Below are 23,280 nucleotides of genomic sequence, written 5' to 3' on the forward strand. Positions count from 1 at the left end.
CCAGAGGGTGTGCAAAGAAAGCCCCTTTGGGACTGGCTGTGGTGGGCCCCCCTGGTGTTATTCTAGACCCAATACATCCATTTTTGGAAATGTACTGCTGGGGCTAATCACGCCCCAGGGGTTGTCCTGGTGTAGTGGCAGGGACAGACCCTAGCCCAGGATTTTATCCACCGTGCCTGGGTGGGCCGTGTTACAAGTATCCTCACTGAGACCGAGCCCCACGTGGCTTCCCCTGGTATCCCCGCCCTTGTGCAGGACCTATACTCTCCAGCCCAACCCGCGACAGTGCTGGCACAGGCCCAAGGGTGGGCTTTGGGATTTGGAAAGGAGGTGCCCACAGCCGCATCCCGCCTGCTAGAGGCTGATCGAACCACCCTTCAAAGAAAGCTCAACCACCTGGGCTCTGCCCCATTCTTTGGGCATTTCAACAACTGTTCCTAGTTGTTCCGCGTACGTCAGACTCCCTCACCTGGGCACACTGACATAGGACAGGCCACTTAGCAGGGCCGGCCGCGGGCAGGGAAACTGTACCCTGCAGGGAGGCGGTGCTGGGTGATGGAGGGCGGGGGTGACACCGGAGGTTTAGAGGGGACAACCGCTTCGTCCGGCCTAGATCCAGGGGCGGACGAGGGCGTCGCATCCGGATGCAGGAGGTCCAGACCTCCCTCCGCGTTTTCCTGCAAGGTGCTCTGGCCTCTTTGAAGGCTTTGGAAGATCGAAGCCAGGATCAATTTCCTCTGAAGGCAGGCCAACTGGGTCGGGCCCACAGCCCTCCCTGGACTCCCACGGCAGCGGTTCCGAGTCTGCGCTGCAGGAGGCCGGGTCCTAGCCGCGGCCCGCCCCGCCCCCACCGCGCCTCGCCCCGCCCCCACCGCGCCCTCGCCCCGCCCCAACTCTCGCCCGGTCCCGCCCACATGCCCACCGCCCACACCCCCTCTTCGCCTTAGCCCCGCCCAGTATCAGCCCCCGCCCACACCACAGCCTATCAAGAGCCCGCCTTCTCCTCGCCTAAGACCCGCCCCATCTTAGTCCCGCCCATAAGCCTTCTGCCCCGCCTCGCGGGGGCCGAGTGGGACGGGCTGCGGCGGCGGCGGGGGCGGGGCCCGCCTCACCCGGAATGAATACTAACGGCGGCCGCAGCCGCATCCGGGCACTCCGCAGGTCGCGGCGGCGCGGCGGTGGCGCAGGTGAGGAGCGAGCACCGAGAGTCGACCCCTGGGCTGGGGTCTCGGCGGCGCCGATCGGCGTCCGGGGCCCTGGGGCGATCCCTACCCTGCGCCGCCCGGGTCTGGCGCGGCTTCGGCGCGGGGGGCGCTGGGCTTCCTCCGCGGAGGCCGGGCAGGCAGGGACCGGAGACGGCTGCTGGGGCTTCCCGGGGCGCCGGCGGTTCCCGGGGCCCTAGGTTTGCGCCGGTCTGGGCGAGGGCGGTGGGTTTTTCTTTTCCTGAAAGAGCGAGTGCTGTTCAGGGAGGAGACAGGGAAATACAGGATCACACAAAAAGCTCGAACCGTAACACCGTTGTTTCACGTATGCCATTCGGGACTTACTTGCAATCACAGCCAGATTTTCTTGGCTATTTGATGAAAGACCACGGTTGACACTCTCCAGCCTTGACGATCAGATTCTGTATTATGTCTCACCTCCTAACCCTTACTCTTATTTTTAAATACAAGGACATTTTATTACTCCGACCGAAGAATCAGGTAATGTATTTTGAAGTACATACATTTGAGAAGCTCTGCGTAAGAGGTTGGGTAGATCAACTTATTACAAAAGTGAAAGTGAACCTTTTAAAGGAGTGTGGCTCATAACGTCTCACTTTCGGTTTGGAGCAGCCCTAGGGATGGAGTTCTGCTTTGGGGGACGCTATATAATGTGGAACAGTTCTCCAGTTAAAGCAGGAAAGGGACGTTGAGAGCCTTTTTCCCTTTCGATTTGATCTGAAATCTGTATCCCGGCGTGTTCTGTCCTCTATAACTGAAGTGGTGTGGGTTTCACGACAGTGGTTTCATCTGTGTGCAGACACGACGTGGGGTGGTGTAGACCCTCCCCGCTGTTGCTTTGCTGGTGGGTGGAGCGCCGGACACACAGTAGGTGTGCGAGACCTTCCGGGTCCTCGGATGGGAGGGCACAGGGCTGGGCATTCAGCCTTCCCAATCCTTGGCTTCAGTGAGCAGCTCGGGAAGTGAGATTCTGAAGATGTATGAGTAGGGAACTATCTTTGTGTAGTGGTGGGGGGAGTTCCTTGTGTTTGCAAGGCTCGTGCGCATCAGTACTAACACACACTTGCTGTGTGAGAAGCAGTTAGTGCTGGAAGAGCTCGGTTCTCTGGGTCCCCTGAGCGAGCACAGTCCCCTCCCGGGTGTGTTTATTCCTTCCTCCCCTCTCTCCTCCCAGTCCCCTCCTTCTCACGGATGCAAAACAGATTTGGAGTTTCTTTTAAAATACTTGTTTGATAACTTAAGTTATCAAACTTGACTTAAAAATCAGGTGAATTGAGCCCTGGCTGGTGTGGCTCAGTGGATTGAGCACCAGCCTGTGAACCAAACAGTCACCAGTTTGATTCCCAGTCAGGGCACAGGCCTGGGTTGCAGGCCATGGCCCCCAGCAACCACACATTGATGTCTCTCTCTCTCTCTTTCTCCCTCCTTTCCCTCTCTAAAAATAAGTAAATAAAATCTTTTTAAAAATATGTACTGCTGTCATGCTGTTGTCACAAATGTCATGCAGTGCTTCCCCAGTATTGTAAGTAGTAAATTTTTTATTTTACTTATTTTATAGATGTTATTTATTTTTAGATATTATTTATTTATTTTTAGACAGAATGGAAGGGGGAAGAGAGAGGGAGAGAAACATCAGTGTGTGGTTGCCTCTAGCGTGCCTCCTACTGGGCACCTGGTCCGCAACCCAGGCAGGTGTCCTGACTGGGAATCGAACCAGCAGCCTTTTGGTTCGCAGCCAGCACTCAATCCATTGAGTCACACCGGCCAGGGCATAAGCTTTTAATTTCAAAATTCAGATATAGAGGACATTTACTATTGATAGTTCACAATTCAAGCTAACTTTTTTACTGTTTACCTATAAGAAATAGAAAAGCATAATAAACCTTGCTACATATTAGCAACTTTGCAGTACATACTTTAATGTAATATAATATATAGTTGACTATATAATATATATCTGAATGTACATGTAAATACACGTATTTCAGAGAAGTCTGGAACCACTTAAAACCTAACCTAAAAGTAATTTAGATTAAACTAGAGTGGGAAATGCGGAGGGGAGCTCTACAAAACTCACCAGCGTATTAGGTGGGGACACACACCTGGAAATGCCTGTGGGGTTCATTACTATACTGTTTTGCTTTCCAGGATGGCGCAAAAGAAATATCTCCAAGCAAAACTGACCCAGTTTTTAAGGGAAGACAGAATTCAACTTTGGAAACCTCCATATACAGACGAAAATAAGGAAGTTGGTTCGGCATTGAAGGTATTTTTCTTTTAAGACATAGACCACTAGCAGCGGTATAAGTCTTCTCGTGCCGCGGAAGTCCAAACTTGTAGACGGGTTTTTAAGTTCATTAGAGTTTATTTGAGCCGAACGGAGGGCAAGCCTGGAAGCAAGATCTCAACAGACCGAGGAAAAGGCTTCCCAGAATGGCAGGTTGCGATTCTTGTATACACTCGGAATGAAGAAGGGAACTGAAGGAAGATTACAAGAAATCTGGGGAGGAAGGCGGTGGGGTTGGATTACAGGGTAGCTAACAAGACTACTTGCTCCCGGTGGGTGGGTACGTGCTGTCTCTGAGGGTCTGAATTGTCATTTCAAAGGTATGCTACCCTGGAGGGTGGGTACGGGCTGTCTGGGAGGGTCTGACAGAGGCTTTTCAAAGGTATGCTACCCTGGACTGCAGGAACCAGGGACAGCGCCTCAGGCAAAGGCCGGGTGAAGGAGCAGTGTGCCTGGGGCAGGACTGCCCACACTGACCTGCCTGGTGAGGAATTTATGACCAGATCATCCTGTGAGGTTACTTTTGGTTAGATTTTTTTTTTTTTACAGAGCCTTTCTTCATCCACATTGGTAAATTAGATTTCTTAAAAAAAAAAAAAAAGATTTTAGAGAGAGGGGAAGGGAAGGAGAAAGAAAGGGAGAGAAACATCAATGTGTGGTTGCCTCTCCTATGCCCCCCTACTGGGCACCTGGCCCACAACCCAGGTGTGTGCCCTGACCGGGAATCGAACCAGTGACCCTTTCGTTCACAGGCCGGTGCTCAATCCATTGAGCCACACCAGCCAGGGTGGTAAATAAGATTTCTGAAGTCACCAGAAGTTGCCAGGCACAACCATGTGCATAAACTTTGGGCATAACCAAAAGCGGTAGTGAGAAGCAGGTACCCACTTCTTACTGGGAGTGAACAAGCTTATTTTTTAATAAGATTTATGCATGTGAAAATGTCACCTGATTTCTGGGGCATGCACTATTTTTAATACCCTCACCTGAAGTCACTAGTCTGGGCACTACGTCTGCCCTGCGGGTGAGGCAGTGCCGCCGGCCAGTGTGGTCCGAGGTCCCGAGGGGAGGGTCTCGGGTGGGTCTCCGCCCGGTTGAGAAAACCACTGCTCCCCGCCCCCAGCGTTTCCACACGGCCACTGTGTCCCTTTTTTCCAAAGACTCTAGTTTTCTATTAATTACACCTCAGTTTTCCGTGGCATCAGAAAAGGCCTTATTTTATGTAAGTGAAACTTCTAGAAATGGAAAATTCTCTGCTTTCCAAAGCAGAGAAAAACATGAATCATTTTTTAATAGGAACCTATTATACTGGAAATCCTAGCACACACTTTTCTGCGTCCCCAGTCTGGGTATCCAGAGACAAAGCACGGAACACTTGTCAGGGACTGAGGAGTGTCGCCGGACGTCCACGGGGCGGCAGGCCGCCGGGAGGGACACGCTGGTGCCCCTGGGAGGGAGGCGGCACCCGTGCCCCCGGGTCTTGGAGCCCTCCGGTCCCCCCTGCTCCTGACAGGCCCCCTCTTCTCCTTCTCGCCCACCTTCTGACGTTCTCCCTGAATTTGCTGGTTCCGATCCCTGGGCTCAGAGCTCAGGTGTGACATCAGAGGAAAGCTATTTGGTGTCTGGTGCAGAAGCCCTGGAATTTCCCCAGCAGTGAGGGCGACAGGGGCTCCTTTTGTTCCGACCCGGCAGCTCTGGGCGACAGCCAGGATGGGGCGGGTCGCCAGAGAACTGATGGGGAGCTGGGGGCTCAGCCCCACCCTCCAGCCTCAGGGCCGGCGGGAGGGGTGGGGTGGGGATCTGGTCAGTCACCCCTGGACAGTGCTTTCACCCTCCAGGCCCACGTCCTGGCACCGCCGTAAAACCCTTAAATGATGGGTTTAGGGGGGTGTCCAGATTGGCCAGCACACCCACATGCTGCACCCCAGACCCTTACAGACCCCACCTGTCTACCTCTTCATCTAAATGTTCACTTGTGTCCTTTGTAATAAACCATAACAGTAAGAGGAGCACTTGCACAAGTTCTGTTGAGTCATTCTAGCAAATTATTGTTTTATAAGCAGTACCAGTGATTCAAAATTGTCTGTTGAGAAAGTTACTTATGGCTCTGGCCTGTGTGGCTCACCCTCCCGTGACCAGAAGGCTGCTGGTCAGATCCCCAGTCAGGGCACAGGCCTGGGTTGTGGGTTCGATTCCCAGCCCAGGCGCCAGTCCCCTGTCCAGGCGCACACCAGTACGGAAGGCAGCCCTCCCTGTCTCTGGAGAAGCAGTAGGAAAATGTCCTCAGCGGAGGGCAAAAGGTCAAGAATAAAATTTTTAAAAAAAATTATTTACATCTACCCTGACTTGTTCTTGCAAGCTCGACAAATTAGATTGCTTTCTGTGGTTTTCCTTTTCTTTTCCCTCCTCTGGGGATGATCAGTGCCCTATTCCTTAAAATAACGTTTATGTATGACAGCCACTGGAGTTACAGTCCGCTTGTCTCTTCTCCCGAGAATAATCTCGGCGTCTTCACTCTTTCTGTCGGTCCGTTTTCCTGTCCGTTGTTCCTGTGCGTCCCCAGGCGTCAGGCCGGCCTGGGTGTCACTGTAACGGGGGGACCGCCACCTGTCGGGGTCCTGCGCGCGCTGCTCTGTGTCCTGGCCCCCACGTGACTTTGAGCTGACCCTACATGGATGTGCATTTTCTGATTTTCCCCAGGACCTTGCTAAGAAGTACTCCGACAGGCTCGAGTGCAGTGAGCACGAGGTGGAGAAGATCATCGAAGAAATACGCTGCAAAGCGGTCGAGCGTGGCGCAGGCAATGAAAACTATAAGACCACGGGCATGGCCACGATCGAGGTGTTTTTACCTGCGCGGGTGAGGAAAGTGAGTAATTTTCTCCGTGTACGTCGGTCCTCACGCCTAGGTCACTCAGTGAGCGAGCACGTGAATTGTGGTTGTTTTTAAAAGCTGTAATACAGAGTTATTTTATTTGTCTGATTTTTTAAACAGGACAGGAAGAAGCTCTTGGAAACTCGGTTACACATCACCGGCAGGGAGCTGAGATCTAAGTACGTACCCGCACCCCCGATGCCCTGGTGCCCCCGGTGGCCGTCCTGGAAGAGAGAGAGGGCGGGCGCTCCTCTCCTCGCTTTCAGGGAGGGACGAGTGAGGCGGCGGCAGGACTCACCTGGGCTCGCACTGGTAGTTGAGGGCAGACGAGAGCTCCAGACTCGCCCCCTCTTCTTCATTTCCTGGGGAAACCTCGGCTCAGGTGGGAACCCCGGGGCCACCGCCCACCAGGGCCTTGGCACGTGTGTGCGCGTCCATGAGTGGATGACAGAAAGAGGCGACAGCCTGGCGGTGGCCCCGTCGTTGGCTTTCAGTGTCATTCCTCGGGGCACTGACGGCCTGCTCAGGCGCTGGGCTCAGACGCTGGGCGGGGTGTTCCAGCGGACTTCAGGCTGCTGGCCCCCCTGTGCAAAGAAAACAATAGCAGAGGAGGCGGATGATGGACATTTCCCTTGCACATCGATGTTTCTCTCCCTCTTTTTCTCCCTTCCTCCCCACCTCTCTAAAAAGATTAATGAGTAAATACAATCTTTAAAAAAAATTTTTAAGACCCCAGCAGTATGGAGCAGGGACGGAGAGCCTGCATCTAACAAGCTCCCGGTGGCGCCCAGGCGGCCAGTCTGAGCCGCACACACGGGGCAGCAAAGCCCCGGACAGTGAGGTGGACGCAGCGGATTCGAGACGGGGGCCGCCACCGTCACTGCCATAACTCTGCCATAACGTTTAAGTGACACGGCGCTCAACTGAAAGAAGAAGAAGAAAACACTGGCCTGTCACATGCTGGTGAAATTCGAACCGTTTTTGAATGGTCCGCATGTTCGGCACCTCCAGCCCCGGTTTCTGAAGCCGGTTTTTCTCATTTTCTTCCTTGCCCTGCGTCAGGGCCATTAGGGATGCAGAGGCGTCATTCACTCGGCAGGGAGCTGCCCCTATCCTCCCGGGGGCCCCAGGCCATGGAGAAGGGCTTTCTCCCGACCCCACCTAGGGCCCTCCATTGGAATGCCTGTCCTGCCCCAGGGGTCTCCACCTCCTGAGGAAACAAGTAGTAAAGCAGTTTAAAAAGGGACATTGTCTCTCTCTGTTTTTTAAAGATTTTATTTATTCTAGAGAGAAGGGAAAGGGAAGTAGAAAGAGAGAGAAACATCAATGTGTGGTTGCCTCTCGCACGCCCCCTACTGGGGACCTGGCTGGCAACCCAGGCCTGTGCCCTGACTGGGAATCGAACTGAACCAGAGACCCTTTGGTTCGCCGGCCTGCGCTCAATCCACTGAGCCACACCAGCCAGGGCGGAAAAGAAGGGACATTGTTTTACACACATCATCAATTGGTATTTGTGAGTCGGCAGACTGAAATAGTGGGTGTTTCTGAGTAAAATGTATAGAGTAGCCATCGTGGTTAAAATCCAATTAATGGAAAATAACACATTTTATTACCTACATTTTTTTCACTGGTTTGTTTTGCAGAATAGCCGAAACCTATGGATTCCAAGAAAACTATATCAAAATTATCATAAATAAGAAACAACTGCAACTAGGTATGTTATGGTAAAGTGTGCAGGGTTTTAAAATCAAGTTAACATAGAAATAATGACTTTGCATCTTTTTTTCTCTTCCTGTATTCGCAAATTTCTAGTAGTTATTGCATATATGATTCAAAAGCAATTATTTTAGAGTTTACTCCACTATAAAGGTGAAGTAGCAAGCAGTATGTCTAATAAATATTTGCCGTCTGTTGGGTTCTGGTGGGGAAGAAGGACACTCGCCTTTGGTCTGATGAAACGTCACCGAGTGGACGTGCAGGTGGGGGGCAGGGGTGACATCCAGCTGCGAGCACACGCTCCCAAAGCAGAGGCCGGGCAGGCTGTGCGGGGGAGGGCTCCGGGCTGAGCGGGCCGCCCCTCGGAGCCCGCGATGGGGCGCTGAGGGGCTGGGAAGGTTGGGGAGGGCCGAGCGTACAGGGCACAAGGCAGCAGCCTCAGCAGCGCCCATCCAGCCCACGAGGTCGGTTGTGCTGCGGCTGAGAAACTCGGACCCTGAGCGCGGAGGGAGTCCTTCCCGAGGGGGCGGGGCGCCGTGGGTGCTGGGGAGTGACACTACGTGAGAGGTCCTAGGTCCGTGATTTGCAGACTGCCGTGGCTGCAGCAGGGGGTGGGCTTGAGGGAGGCGTGAGTGGGCCCGGGAGACCGGTTGGCCCTCGCTGCAGTTCAGGCAGGGGCTGTAGTCTGGTGGGTGTCCGGGGCTTCCGGGGCCCAGAGGGTCAAGTTCACCGCCCAGCCCTGGGCTTCCTTCCCAGCAGCCTCCAGCCACGCCCATGTTCTGTGTTAGGTGCCAGTGCCTTCTCGCTGTCTGTCTGCGCCTCTGTGCTCGTCCTGTGTGGGGCGTCCTTCGCTGGTCAGAGACCCTGGATAGCGTCCCACCCATCGGTCCTTCTCCTGTCGTGTGTGTGTGTGTTCTCAGAAGCTCCTTCTCTGACCCGAGGGTCAGCGGGGGAGTCTAGGTTTTCTTGTATCAGTGTAACCCGCAGGCGGCCTGTAATCTGTCCCGGCCCCCTCTGTTTGTAGAGGCTGAGGACCCAGCGTGACGCTTCCTCCAGCCCCCTCCCCCCGGACACCCCGCTCCCCGGCTAAACTCGCTTCCTCAGCGCTGGTATTGGGTGCCCGTGTGTGTACACTGTCTCCATTCACCTGTAGGTTTACTCCTGGGCCAGGACCTTTTTTATTTTGTAACTAAAAGCTTGTATCTTTTGACCGTCTTCACCCACAGAGTTTATCATTACTGTGGTTTTGCTGTAGTTTTAAAATCCGGTGAGATGGACCCCCCTTCTTGGCTCTGTATCAAGGTGGCCTGGCCACTGGTGGACCTTAGCATGGAGTCTCTGGAGCATGTATTTGCCCAATTAGCATTTTCCAGACACGTGTTCAAGTTTACATATTTATAGTCCATAATATTTTGTTATTTTAAAATCTGTTTGCATCTGTGTTTACCTTTTTCATTTTGGTGGTGGTTTATTTTCATCTTTGACTTAATTTCCGTTTGTATACGAGGCCTCTGCTCCCACCCGGCAGTAAACGGCCGCTCCCGGCGCACTGCGGCTCCGGGCTGCTCCTTGGGCGGGCGCTGGGCACTGGGCGGGTTCTCTATTCAGCTAGGGCGCGGGAGAAGTGCGTACGCTTCCCGTTGTCCCTCTCTGCTGTCCAGCGTGGTGCCCTCCCTGGGGCAGTCCCAGCTGCTTACTGCTTCCGTCTGGTCTTACGATGAGAATAAGGGAGGTCGGAAAGGATGAATTGGGGCTACTTGGACTGGCTAACTTTACCCGCTGCTTACCGGCCACGGCCGCGGCGCCCACTTTAAGCGTGCCCACGCCGGTGCGGCCCGGTGGTTGGCGAGTGCAGACGACGCGGGTTTCGGAGCCCCGGGGGACCTGGGGGACGGCGCGGGTCGCTGCGCGCGTGAGGGCGCGTTTCACAGTGCGCGCCCCCGGCCGTCACAGGGAAGGCGCTGGAGGAGCAGGGCGTGACGCACAACGTGAAGGCCATGGTGCTGGAGCTGAAGCAGTCCGAGGAGGACGTCAGGAAGGACTTCCAGGTTCAAGAGGAAGAGCAGAACAAAGCTGAACAAAAGGAAAAGAGGATTCAGAGGACGAAGAGGGGACTAGAGATCCTGGCAGAGAGAGGTACCCGGGGCTTCGGGCTTCTCACCCCGCCCTCCTCCGCGCTTCCAGGGAGCAGCCGGTCCCGCCCTGGCGGGGCGACGCGTTTCTCGCCGGCTTGTCCTCCCGGCGGTCTGACGGTCTGACGCCGCTGTCATTGCTTGCTTGTTTGCTCTCCTCTTTTTTCTTTTCCGTCGCTGCCTTCTAACACCGATCGCATCAAGTTCCCTTTGGTCTTGTTGCAGCTGAGACGGTGGACCCTGAAACCATGCCGTACTTGGAAATAGCTAACCAGACGGGCAGGTCCATCAAAATTCCTCCCGCAGAAAGAAAGGTGAGTCCTGTAAGAAACTTACAGCTCGTTCTGGGACTCGCCGTTGGCACAGAGCGGGTTTTCTGGCCGTTTGATCCTGGGACGTCGCACAGGATCCGAAGCCGTGTTCTCTCCGGCTGGTCAGCCGTGTACAAATCAGCAGTATTTACTGTGTGCGGTTGCACACGGGGGCTCGCCCCGGGATTTCCAGGGCAGCAGTACCAATGACAGGGTCTCGCCGACCTGTAGCAGTGACCTTTGAACGTTCCCAGGTGATGCGACGCCCCGCCCTCAGGGCCGTGTGCCCTGCGGGATGAGTCCCTGGGGGAACTGCGCGGTTCGGGAGAAGAATGACGGGCGACTCTGCTGTGTCTCCCTGTCTTTCCACACCCCGTTTCCCTCTCCTAGAACTGGGAATAGCAGGAGGGGATTTTACCTCTGGACACATTCAGTGGGCTCTTTGTAGCAGCACTGTGCACCCTGGACCCTGAGTGCAGGCTCTGAGCTGGAGTCCAGCACTTCTTAAATGAAAAACTCTAATGACTGTGGGTCCCATTAATTTAACTTTTGTCTTAAAAAAAAAAGATTTTATCTATTTATTTTTTTTAGAGAGAGGGAAAAGAAGGGAGAAAGAGGGAGAGAAAAATCTTCCTCTTGTGCGCCCCCTGGTGGGGACCTTGCCCAAAACACAGGCACGTATCCTGACTGGGAATCAAACTGGCGACCCTTTGGTTCACAGGCCAGTACTCAATCCACTGAGCCACACCAGCCAGGGCTAATTTTTCTTTCTTTAAAGGACAGTTTGAGTAGGTTTCAGTATATGAATTATTTTGCTAAAATTGAGGACTAAAGTTAAGTTTTATTAAGAGAACTTTGTGGCTGCCAGTGGATTGATGTTTGCTTTTTTTTTGAATGTTGGAATAATTTGTCCACTGCCCTGTTATACTGAGCGATGACGACATGTAGGTCATTTTGGAAGACCTTTGCAAGACCGAATTATATAAAAATTCAAATCTAAAAATATCAAGGAACTTTAAAAAATTTTGGATCACCGCTTAAAAGTTATTTTGGAAATACTCGAGGTGACAGGCACCGCAGAAAAAACCTGATGAAGGACGGAAGGTAAAGGGGATACCCCTTTGAAAAAGAACAGAAAGGACATACAGATGACGGCTGCTCTCGTCCGTCTTCCGTCTCAGCTGAACCTGGGACCAGGTACAGGGCAGCAGACACCGGAGTAACTGACGGGGACGAGGGGACACGCACCGACGTGTCACCATGCCGGCCACAGGAAACCCAGTGCCTGGTGCCAGCGTGCAAATGAAACAAAGCTTTGACTGCATTTTTCTTTTTCTTTTTTTTTTTTTAAGATTTTATGTATTTATCTTTAGAGAGGGAAGGGAGGAAGATAGAGAGAGAGAGAGAAACATCCATGTGCGGTTGCTGGGGGTCGTGGCCTGCAACCCAGGCACGTGCCCTGACTGGGAATCGAACCTGCGACACTTTGGTTCGCAGCCCGCGCTCAGTGCACTGAGCTACGCCAGCCAGGGCTGACTGCATTTTTCTTAATTTGGACTTTTAAATTAGTTGCGCTCTGTTTTAATTTTTACTTTTTGTTTCTTTAGACTTCCTGCGCTTTCAGTACAGTGTTGGGCTGTAGTTGAAAGTGACGCGTTTCCGATCCCCCGCTCTCCCCAGGCGCTCACGCTCGCGATGGGCTATCACGAGAAGGGCCGCGCGTTCCTGAAGAGGAGGGAGTACGAGATGGCCCTGCCCCTCCTGCTGGACGCCGACAGATACTTCTGGTAGGCGCCCTCGTGCTCGTGCTCTGGGATCCCCGGTTTCAGAGGGTGGCCCCGACTCGGACAGCCCCTCCCGGCCCCTGTCGCCGCAGACCCCGGGGCTTGCTCCCGGACGGAGGCGGCGGATTCCGGTGCAGACCGGCTGGGAAAGGACTGCCTTCACGCGCAGCGCTAGCGGGTCCCTCTTCCCTGTGAAGAGTCAGGAACGCGGGCACTGACTCCCTTCCCGACGCACACGTGGGGCTGGGGCAGCGCGTTTGCCCGCGGGGAGGGGCCCTCGGCCCTCGGCCCCGCCCCCCCGGGGGTTGGAGCGGCCGGCCGCTCCCCAGACCCGTTGCTTTATTGGGGCTGCGGAAGGGTATGCGGTGCCGTTCCTTCTGTGTTTGCTGCCAGGGTTCTCCTGAGAAGAGACAGGTCTCCCCGCCAGCAGCTCGGTCGTGCCGGTGACCAGTCTGTAGCGAGGGACAGTGCGATGCGTGTCTCTCGTCCCTTATTTTCTCGTGTTCAGCATCCATCAGTGACTTCCTGGCATCCTCCACAAAGGAGGTTACCGATGAGGTTTTCTTTCCTGTTTACTTACTTACTTACTTATTTATTTTTTAAGTGTCAATACATGAACTCATGGATTTTAATACATTCGATGTGTTTCGAAGCTCAGTGCCAGATTGGCCATCTGTGGCCGGCCGGCAGGTCCTGTATCCTTTTGACCGGGTGGCCTCCGGTCCCTGGTGCCCAAGGGCCCCAGGGTCACCGCCCAAGTCTCTGGCCCCGGCCTGGGGGCCAGCAGCTCCCCGCAGGTCCCCCGCGATGGGAGGCGGCGCCCAGAGGCTGCAGTCAGGGCAGACGGGGCGTTTGAAAAACAGGCAGTGTCCGAAACTGCGCAGAAGGTGGCGATTCTCACGTTCTTTTCCGTTCCGTTCAGAGGAGTTCCCAGACACACTGTACGCGTCGAGGAGATAAACCCAGCTGTGTGGTTTGTCCGCTGCCCTGGCCTCACCTCGGGTTTTAAGTGAACAAATCACAACGCAAGCAAAAGGGGGCTTGATTGTCGCCACTCCTCGGGGGGAGGGGCAAAGCCAGACCTTGGGGGGGGGGCGCCCAGGGCTCGCTGCCTCCTCTGCCGCCGCAGGCGGTGCGGGCTGCCGGGCGGGTCCCTCGGGTCGGGCAGACGTGCCGTCCCCTCCCACAGCCGCCCCTCCCACAGCCGTCCCCCCCACAGCCGTCCCCAGCTCTCTGTGAGGGGACACTTCGAACGTGCCCACAGATCGAGACTGGCGTGAGGAACCCCCACATGCTCGTGGTCCAGCTGCAGTGGGCGGGACGAGGCCCATCTGTGCTCGTCCAGGTGTGCCCCTCTCACCCTGGACGGACGGGCGTCTGGCCTCTCGCCCCGGAGTGAGACCGCTGTGCCTCCGGCCCGCAGACCGTTACCTCGCTCCGTGAGCGGCAGGTCCGCTCGTCCAGCGGTGTCTGTCCGTGCCTTTGTGATGGACAGTGAGCATGTTTCTGAGGGTCTTGTATGTGGACCCACTTACTAGCAGAACTTTGGTGAGCTGCTCCTCCTCTTCGTAAAGCAAGTCGGTCGTGTAGCTGGGAGAGACTTCAGTTCGTTTCCTTCCCAACGCTTGATGCTTCTGTCTCCTCCAAATAGGCTCACAGTTGTACCAGGACTTTCTGCCGTGCACCCCACGCGTGGGGTGCAGTATGACCAAGGGTAGCTCCTGTCCCCACCCAGAACCAGAAAGGGGAGGCCCGCTTTAGGCCAAGATGAAGTAACAGGGACTAGGGTGCCCTCCCACCTGAAACAACGGAAAACAGGGCAAAATGTGTGAAAACATGGGTGTCCTGGCGGCGCGGGACAGTGACCCCAGGAGCCGAGAAGCCCCGGGCTGCCGGGCGGGGAGGAGCCCTGCGTGGCTCCCCAGGCGGCGGGTGAGCTGGCTGCCCTGCGTTCCCAGCAGCCAGAGTGGTGACAGAGTTAGCCCTGAAGATGCCCAGCCCCCCCTGACAGAACTTAAAGTAAGCCTCGAAAGCATCACACTGTTTTCAAGTAACTTAAATGCACCCCAAACAAGGCTCAGTAATGTTGATAGCAGTTCAGAAATATCCAGCATCCCATTAAAAATTCACGGGCGTGTAAAGGAGACAGCACGGCCCGTAATAAAGAGAAGAGCCAGTCAGCAGAAGCGGGTCCAGAAGGGACATAGGAGACGCTTGGTAGACAAGGGTGTGCAGTCAGTTGCTGCGAACACATTCCCCACGTCAGGAAGGCAGAGGGCCGGGGCCAGGGAGGTGGGGGAGGGTGCCCGGAAGGCCCACACTGGAACACAGGGGTGGAGGGCACAGGGCGGGGTGGGCGGGGTTGACTGCAGAGTAGACCCTGCAGAAGAAAAGATCAGTAAATGGGAGGATAAAGCAGAAGAAAGGATTCGGCACGAAATGGAACAAAGACTGAAGAAAGGAGAACGGAAGCCCACAGGCTGCAGGAGGGCCTCAGACAGGCCACAATCATGGGGGCCGTGGGAGCCCCTGAAAACGGGGGGGGGGAGGGGCAGAAAGATGCCTGAGCAAACACAGGCCAGACTTCCTCCCAGTAAGCACCCACATGCAAGACCCATAAGGAATCTCAAGTGCAAGAAACCTGAGGGGGAAAAGACGCAGGAACACCGTCATCCAGTTCCTTAAAGCCCGTGATAAGGCTTAAAAAGGGCTTTAGCCAACTTCCTTTTTTAAAAAGGAGATACTTAAGGTTAGTGTACCTTTCTTAAAATTAATGTCTTTAAAAGTCATAAGGCAAATATAATAAATGTCTGTTAAATAACTGACTTAAGCCACAGTGGGGTTTAATTTTCTTAAAGCTAGCTCAGTAAGTTTTATTTAAATAAATGTACATTTATTTTAATGTTGTTTTCAACCTGAAAATGTATTGGCTGTTGAATATTAAAGCGGCTAAAATCAGAAGCCAGAGCAACGTTAGTGCAGATATGCTCTGAGACACAATTTCGTGCAAGGCTTTAACATTTGCTTTAGCTGACTGATGTGGTCAGGTTCAAAATTATTCGTACACAGATGTTGATTTCATGATCTCTTTCGTAGGCCTAGATAATGAAGAAAAGGTGTTATTTTTGAAACTAAAATATGAGACTGTGCTTTTTTCTTTTTTGAAATCCTCACCCGGGGATGACTTACTGATGTTGGAGACAGAGAAGGAGGCAGGAAGGGCGGGGAGAGGGAAAGAGAGCACGCACCCCGACCCGGGGTCAACAGCGCGGCCTTTGGTAGTACGTGGCAATGCTCAATCCAATAAGCTGCTGAGCCAGGGCTGTCTTATTTTTCAGGCATTTTTTTAAAGATTTCATTTATTTATTTTTAGAGCGAGGCGAAGGGAGAAAGAGAGGGAGAGAAACATCCATGTGTGGTTGCCTCTAGTGCACCCCCTACTGGGGACCCGACCCACAAGCCCTGACTGGGAATCGGACCGGAGACCCTTTGGTTCACAGGCCGGCGCTCAATCCACTGGGCCACACCAGCCAGGGCAAGAACAGAAGTGTCGAAAGACGGAGCCAACAGTAAATATGGAACCGTGCTCTGACGGGTTTCCTTGTGCCCAGCGGGTTGGCTCGCCCGGGCATCCCCCTTAGGAGGCTGCTGCTTTACAGCAGAAATGGCAAAGTCGGGTTCCTTTTGGGTTTGTTTTCTGAGAAGAGTTTGACAGGCAAGATGGGAAGCTCGCAGGCACTCGGATCCTGCGGCTGCGTTCAGGAGCAGCCTTATTTTAGCAGACGACCGACGGTAGCAGCCGGAGCCTTTGCGGTGCCGTGTAGAAGGCGTGTGTGCAAATGCCCCCTTTCTTGCTGGAGAGCTCAGACTCGAGATCCAGACTTGCACTGGGAGTTTTCAGTGTGACCTCAGTGTCCTCCTTTGTCGACATCCGCTGTCTTGTCTTCTCCCTTCCTCCGGCCCGGGGCCCAGCCTGCTGCCACAGCCACGGGGCGGCATCTAGCCAGCTCCCGGGCCCCCAGGGCAGCTCGGCACGGAGAGCCTGGCATCTTCCGCATCTCCTTTCCTGCCAGCGCGCCGGCGTGTGGACGTGGGAGCCTTTTCAGGCTTCGTCGGTTGAGCCATCCGCAGTCAGCAGCGGCTTTCAGAGCGTGGGCTCTGAACTTCGGCCCAACGTCAGATCCCCTAGGGAGTTGTTAGCCATACGCCCCCCGGGCCTCGAGGTTTCTGTTACGGTTGATTCGAGTTGGGTCCCAGTGCAAGTCAGTATTAATCAAAAAAAAAAAAAAAAAGAAAAGAAAGAAAGAAAGAAAAAGAAAGAAGGAAAAGTTCCTCATATCCAAGTGATTCTGATTCGCACGCAGGGCTGGAAACCACTGCTCCACAGCACGCTCTCCCCACGTTTGCTCGGGGGTCCGACACAGGGACCCCCACTGCCGCTCTCTGCCGAGCCTGTTTCCCGGCACAGCACGGGAGTGCGCGTGCGCGCTGATCCTGAGCCCTGCGCCCCCTCTTCCCCTCCCCCCATTGGACGTATTCCGATTACAAATGCAGCCCCCTGGGTAGCCGTCAAGTCCCCTAAGGAGCAGTCAGTCTTTGGAAATACACCAAAACCTGAGAGGAGTGCCAGTCACTGCCGGCGGGCGCGTGGGGCCGCGCCCGGTGACACCGCCCGTTCCTCTTCCCAGTGAGTGCTGCGAGGAGCTGCTGGACACGGTGGACAACTACGCGGTGCTCCAGCTGGACATCGTGTGGTGCTACTTCCGCCTGAAGCAGCTGGAATGCCTGGACGACGCAGAGAAAAAATTAAACCTGGCCCAGAACTGCTTTAAGAATTGCTATGGAGAAAACCACCAGCGACTGGTCCACATAAAAGTACGTGACTGTAACTGGGGTGAGGGACCACTGAGCCCATTCCTGGAACTCGGGTTCACTCCGGTCCCCGAGGTCGGACCTCGGCCCAGAGGCGACCGCGGTTGCGGTGTGCGCGCGGGCAGCCCCGGGGACCAGGTGCCGGGCCCAGGCCGGCGGGCCGCGGGGCAGCTGACTGCGTGCCGCAGAGCCCAGTGGAAGGTTTCAGGGCGGGAAGTGGACCTTTGGAAGACTCTGGGTTCCCCTGCGAGAGTCACAGCTCAGTAGGGGTTTGAATGGGGCTTTCCTCTAAAGCCCTCAGAGCCCTGCTTGGGAACGACAGGGCGGCGTGAAGCTGGTATCCCTGGTTTGGGGTTTGCACACTTCCGCAGGGGCCGGCGGGCCCCGGGGAGACGGTGTTCTGACGCCGTCGCTCCGTGTGGGCGGAGGAGGCCGCGGTGCTGCGGGGTCTTCGCCCCGGCCGTCGGCAGCAGCGGCGGCGCAGGCATTTCAGTAGTTCGCTTGGCCCCTGGGGAGGGAGGGAACCACGCACGGGGCAACTATCGACCTGTGATTAGGAATCAAAGTTTCACCCTTTTTTCTTCCGATTATTTTAGGGAAATTGTGGGAAAGAGAAGGTGTTGTTTTTGAGACTTTACTTGCTCCAAGGTATCCAAAATTATCACAGCGGATTTGGTGAAGAGGCTCGTGAGTATCTCAACAAGGTAAGAACGGGCTCTGGCCGTTGCACCTGTTTTCATCCACGTTGTTTTTGATCCCGGAAGTTCCGTGTCTCGTAAACTCAATAGCGCGTGACTCGAGAGGAGCACAGATCCGTCCCACGTACGCCACGGACGTGTTTGTGTTTGTGAGGGTCAGGCCAGGCGCCATAACGAGGAGACCTTAGGAAGAAGGTGACTGTACGGCTGGACGTGCCGGTGTCACCTGGCCTGTCTCCAACCCAACCAGGGCCGTGGTGGGGCAGGCCAGGGGTGCCCCGTCGGTGCCTCTTGCCGCCAGCAGAGGGGGCAAGAGAGTCAGGAGCTGATGCAGAGCTGCGAGTGCCCTGTGTCCTGCCTGCTGGTGCCGCGGGCTAGACTTCACCAGGGGGCGCCCCCAGCTCGGGGAGGCCCAGAGGTGCCTGTGCGCAGCTCAGATGCGCGGGGTGTGTTGCAAAAAAGGGAGTGGGGGGTGGATGCCAACCCCTCCCACACTGCTCAGCCTATTTTCTCGTGTGAACGTTGCTGTCCTTACGTGACTTTTCCATTCTTCCTACCTGTAGGCTCGTCAGCTCTTCAAGGAGCTCTACATCGACCCAACAAAAGTCCACAACTTGCTGCAGTTGGGGTTCACGGCCCAGGAAGCCCGGCTCGGCCTCCGGGCCTGTGAGGGGAACGTGGACCACGCGGCCACCCACATCACCAACCGCAGAGAGGTACCCGCGCCAGGGTCTCGGGCCCGGGGCCCCGCCCGAGCCCGGCGGTGGGTGTGGAGCCCAGGCAGGAGCCGGCTCCTTTCCGAGGAGGCGCCCGAGCTCCCGGGTGCGCGGGAGCAGGGGCAGGTGGCGCCGCGGCAGGCACCAGTGACGAGGCCGCGCCCGGTCGCTTCAGCCGGGGAAGCTGGGAGGAGCCGGTCTTTTCTTTAGCCGTGTCAGCTAGTTCGGTCTCCTCGTTGTATTTCCTGCTGCGGTGGCGGGTGGCTGGTGAGGACGGTTCTCCAAGCAGGCTTCTCGCTCGCTCTGTTTATTTTCACCGTAGCGCGTTTCTGGAAACCGTTCTGAAGGGGGCCCTGTTTTCCCGTGGGGCCCCTGCTATGGTCTGGGGGGGCATTCTTGCCTAGAGTCACGAGCCGAATCAGAAATAATCACCAGTATGTTACAAAAGCAAAGGCACAGATTCAAGCTCATTTAAAACAAGTGGAAATAAGCACAGAAAAAAGCGCAGAGCTCCGGGGTTGGGAGGGACTCCGCGGGTCTAGCGAGCCGGTCTCGCAGTGAAGGGGCCCGCGTCCGGGGAGAGTGCGCGGCGGTCCAGCAGAAGGGGGACCACTCTCTTCTCTCCGAAACTGGAAGCCAGCGTTGGCCACCTCGGGGTCCCTCCCCGCCGAGACCCTAGCCACACAAGCCCCCGCGCAAAGCGCAGACCCTGGGACGCCCAGCTCTGAGCCCGTTCACGTCGCCTGGCCCAGTGCCGGCAGGGAGCGGGCCTCGCCAACCCGCCTTTACCACGGCGCTGCTGCTGCTCGACCGCCACCAGGATCGTCTTAGCGTTTGGAAAGCGGTGCTTTAAAACGAGATAATTTGCAAAATCTCACCATCCCATACACCCTACATGCCCAGAGTGCAGGGGGCGAGTAGCATCACCCAGGAGCCCCCAACCCCGACCAGAATCTACATTCTACTGACCTCCTGGTGACCGGTCACGGCCGGGCAGCCTCCCACCCATGCACACAGTTCTCCCAGCCCCCTGGGGAGCAGGGGCCGAGCAGGGAGCTCGCTGGTTCCGAGCAGCCAGCGGCTGGCGGTGGCTGGTGGTAACTGCGAAGTGTTCTCTTGCCCGGAAAACTCGGGTCTCTCCCCTGTGGCCCGCGCCAGCAGCTCCACTGTGGCCTCTGCCCCGTAGCCCCTCATGCTGCTGACCGGCCGAGACAGGCAGAGGGTCCCCTGCCCTCAGGCCCCCAAATCCTGCAGCACGTGGCTTGAGAAGGCTCTCTGCAGCCCCCCGCCCCACTTGGGGAAATGTTGCTGTTCCCTAAGGAACTGGACAAGATCCGGCGCGAGGAGAAGGAGAGGCGGAGTGCCCGCCTGGAGAACATCAAGTGCTTGAAAAAGATGGGCTACCCCGCTCACGCGGCCAAGAAGGCCCTCCATCAGGCCGGCGGGAACCTGGACGCGGCCCTGAAGGTAGCGCCCCTCCCTCTCGGCCCAGGCGCCCCTCCCCCGCGCCGTCGCCCGCCCCGGCCCCGCCCCGGCCCCTCTCTGGTATCCTTGCGCCCTGCCTGGCGCCCCCCGCCCTCGGGCCCTCGTTCCTGTCGGGACCTGCGGGTCCGCACTCATTCTCGAACCCTGTGACGGCGGTGGCCCGGTGGGCCCCGCCTCGTGCCTACCTTTGGTGGGAGGCCTTTGAGCGCCGGCCTGCGCCGGCCTCGGTGGGGTCCCGTTCTCTGCTTCCACAGGGCCCCCCACAGGGCCCCCCGGGTGCGCCCGCTGGCTGTGTCCGCCCGCCCCCAGCGGCTGCGGGGCCTCCGTGCGGGCAGGCGGGCGGGTGCCCCGAGGGGTCAAGGGCGGTGCGCCTGTGTGCTCTCAGATTCTGCTCAGCAACCCTTCCATGTGGATCGGGGACTTCGGCCCCCAGACCAGCAGCCACGGAGAAAGCCCCTCGCAGGAGAATATCGACCAAGTGAGTGAGAGTCGCCTGTGCCCCTCGCCGCTTCTCCGGCCTCGGCGGCTTGGGCGAGGGGGCGGGGTTGGCAGGGAGGAGGGGCGCGGGGGGGGGCTCTGCCCACCCACTGCCCGGCGGGCGCTCCGGGACCTCAGAGGAGTCGCTGCGGGGACTCGGTCCGCATTTGTCCCCTCGGCACGAAGACCCCTCGTACGTTGTGGCCGCTGAGTCGGTGGCCCCGGTGCCGGGGTTCAGCTCGCGCTGGCCTCAGCTCGCCTGCTCATGGTCTTCCTGAGATGACCGGGCACCGGCCCGCTGCCCGGGCCGCAGTGCGCACTAGTCTGTGCTGACCAGCGGCGTGTGCGGGAAGGCCGGTGGGGCGCGCGCCGCAGGCGTGAAAACGCGTCCCGTCCAGGATAAGGCCGTCCCGGCGGCGGCGCAGCGCAGGAGGGGCCGGGGCTGTGGGACGTGTGCGGGCTCCGGAAGCCCCCGCCTCAGCAGGGGCCCTCCCCGCCCCGTGTCCTCCCCCAGCTGGTGTACATGGGCTTCGACACGGCCAAGGCCGAGGACGCGCTCAAAGTGTTCCGGGGGAACGTGCAGCTGGCGGCGCAGACCCTGGCGCACAACGGAGGCAGCCTCCCTCCCGACCTGCAGCTGGCGGTGGGGGACTCCTCTATGCCGTCCGCGTCCCCCTCCGACTCCGCGTCCCCCTCCGACTCCGCGTCCCCTTCCGAGTCCGTGTCCCCCTCCGACTCTGCAGGTAGGTCTGGGGCCTCGGGGCCTCCAGGAGGCGGGCAGGTGGGGGCGTGACTTGGGCGGGGCGCGGCGGGGAAGGCGTGGCGGGGCCGACGTGGGTGGGCGCGGTCTCCCCGGACCCACACCCGGGCCCGCGGGCCGTGTTGCAGGGACCTCCAGCGCCTCCACGGACGAAGACATGGAGATAGACGCGGTCAACGAGATCCTGGAGGACATCCCGGAGCACGAGGAGGACTACCTGGACTCCACCCTGGAGGAGGAGGAGGTCATCATCGCCAAGTACCTGTCCTACGTGGAGAACAAAAAGGCGGCAACGAAGCAAAACTAAGTGATGGACAGAAGGAAGCGCTAAGTTTCTGCTCATAAACTCTATCGTTACGAAAAGTGTAATGCAGGTCTTTTTTTTCCCTCTTGCTTTGTACCTGGTTTTGCTCTGGAGCGCTCCCTGCTCGGGCGGGCGGGCGGGGCCCGGGACTCACAGGGCCAGAGGAGAGTCGGGGTGGGGCCAGGGCGCTGGTCCCCCCACCCCTGCGCCCAGAAGCGGGCAGGACTGGAGAACAGGCGGGGACGAGCTCAGACTGGGGAAGAGATGGGGGCGGGGCGCGCTCCCGTCCGCCCGCGGCTCGCCTCGCCCTCCTTCCTCCTTCCCCTGACGCAGCTCTGCCTTCCCGCTTCCCGGTCCGCCCGCCCCCGGACGGCCTCCGCGTCTCCAGCATCCCCGGTGCTTTGGGGGCGCAAGGACGGCCAGAGCGGCGGGTGCACCCGCCACCCCCTTGTGCCGCCGCCACCCTCGCCCGCCACGTCGGTGTCTCCTGCTCTCAGTGTAGTGAAATGCGCACTTGAAACGCAAGGTCGAAGTTCAGGATTTGCGTGTGTTCAAAATCCTTGACGAAATAAAACCTTTTATTAAATAGGGAAGTCTTCAGTGCTAACCAAAGCAGTTTATTTTTAATTAGCATTTTCAGAAACTGTGCTCTTACATTAAACCTACAGCTGTCTAAGTTGCCTACCAGAGGTGAAGGTATATTTTCTCCAGGCTTGGTGGGATTTGGGGTCTGTCCATAGTGCAGACACTGTTTCACAAGGTGCACAGCCTCATCCTGGCTGGTGTGGCTCTGGACTGAGCGCCGGCCTGCGAACTGAAAGGTCGCCAGTTCGATTCCCAGTCAGGGCACATGCCTGGGTTCAAGGGCCAGGTCCCCAGTAGGGGGCGTGCGAGAGGCAACCAGTTGATGTTTCTCTCACACATTGATGTTTCTCTCCTCTCCCTACCTTCCCCTCTCTCTAAAAATAAATAAAAATAAAATCTTAAAAATAAAAAGTCCATAGCCTCTTCCTGGCTCACATTGCCATTTCTCACTGTGCCACGCGATGCGACCCCCTGTAGGCGGGTGTTCCACGAAAACTTCCAGCAGCCGATCCCGCTGGCAGCAGCTGGGGCAGCAGCTGGGTGCTGACCGACCAGGACCAGGGCCAGGCACGTCCCCAGAGCCCCAGCTGAGGGCCGCTGGGCCACCCGCGTTCTGTCGGGGGTGGGGCGGGGGGGCGGGGCCAGCCGGGCTGCTGGGACTTCCTCGCTCCTTGTTTCCACGAAGCTTGGGCTGCAGTCCAGCTGGACCGGCAGGAATCTTTCCTTGTCATTCTTTAAAGTGGACGATACAGGCGGAAATAAAAGGTGGAAAATGTATCTGAAAGTTGTCAGCCTCACTTCGCAGTAAGTTTCCTCACAGGCCTCAACGGTCCTGAGCACTGACAGTACCCGGGTGGCCCAGAGTTTCGCTCCCAGCGAGTTCCGTGCGGACACCACACCACCACTGCCTGTTGCAAGGCGGTGGCTGTGAAAGCAGGGCAGGGCGCTGGGGAGGGGAAGGCGAGGTGAGGAGGGGACGGGGCTGTGCCCTGGCGGCCCCGCTGATGAGGGGACACCTTTGAGACCACATCAGACCGTCAGACTTTGCGCCCGAAC

At 57.1% G+C, this 23,280-nt stretch overlaps 1 protein-coding gene across 2 annotated transcripts; it reads left to right on the forward strand.

The window, feature by feature from the left end:
• The first annotated feature begins 1,066 nt into the window (after positions 1-1,066).
• On the forward strand, positions 1,067-22,229 carry NUB1 (negative regulator of ubiquitin like proteins 1). 2 transcript variants are annotated; one of them, XM_028525644.2, is made up of 15 exons: positions 1,067-1,187; positions 3,372-3,489; positions 6,211-6,378; positions 6,505-6,563; positions 8,028-8,098; positions 10,054-10,236; positions 10,458-10,546; positions 12,224-12,330; positions 17,016-17,202; positions 17,796-17,903; positions 18,461-18,613; positions 19,934-20,080; positions 20,484-20,576; positions 21,090-21,318; positions 21,464-22,229. In XM_028525644.2, the coding sequence occupies exons 2-15, from the start codon at positions 3,373-3,375 to the stop codon at positions 21,640-21,642; spliced, it is 1,890 nt and encodes a 629-aa protein (XP_028381445.1). In that variant the 5' UTR covers positions 1,067-1,187; position 3,372; the 3' UTR covers positions 21,643-22,229. The 2 variants fall into 2 exon arrangements, with proteins under 2 accessions (XP_028381445.1, XP_035866953.1); XM_036011060.1 differs by lacking the exon at positions 1,067-1,187 and adding an exon at positions 1,202-1,402.
• The last annotated feature ends 1,051 nt before the right edge of the window (positions 22,230-23,280 follow it).

Source organism: Phyllostomus discolor, chromosome 10 (assembly GCF_004126475.2).
Source record: "Phyllostomus discolor isolate MPI-MPIP mPhyDis1 chromosome 10, mPhyDis1.pri.v3, whole genome shotgun sequence".
NCBI lineage: Eukaryota > Metazoa > Chordata > Mammalia > Chiroptera > Phyllostomidae > Phyllostomus > Phyllostomus discolor.

Bases quoted from the DNA above. Each gene is read 5' to 3' on its own strand.
- NUB1 (XM_028525644.2), top strand. From the start codon at position 3,373: ATGGCGCAAAAGAAATATCTCCAAGCAAAACTGACCCAGTTTTTAAGG. The intron at 10,547-12,223 runs GTGAGTCCTGTA...CGCTCTCCCCAG, and splicing joins TTCCTCCCGCAGAAAGAAAG to GCGCTCACGCTCGCGATGGG. The intron at 20,081-20,483 runs GTAGCGCCCCTC...GTGTGCTCTCAG, and splicing joins ACCTGGACGCGGCCCTGAAG to ATTCTGCTCAGCAACCCTTC.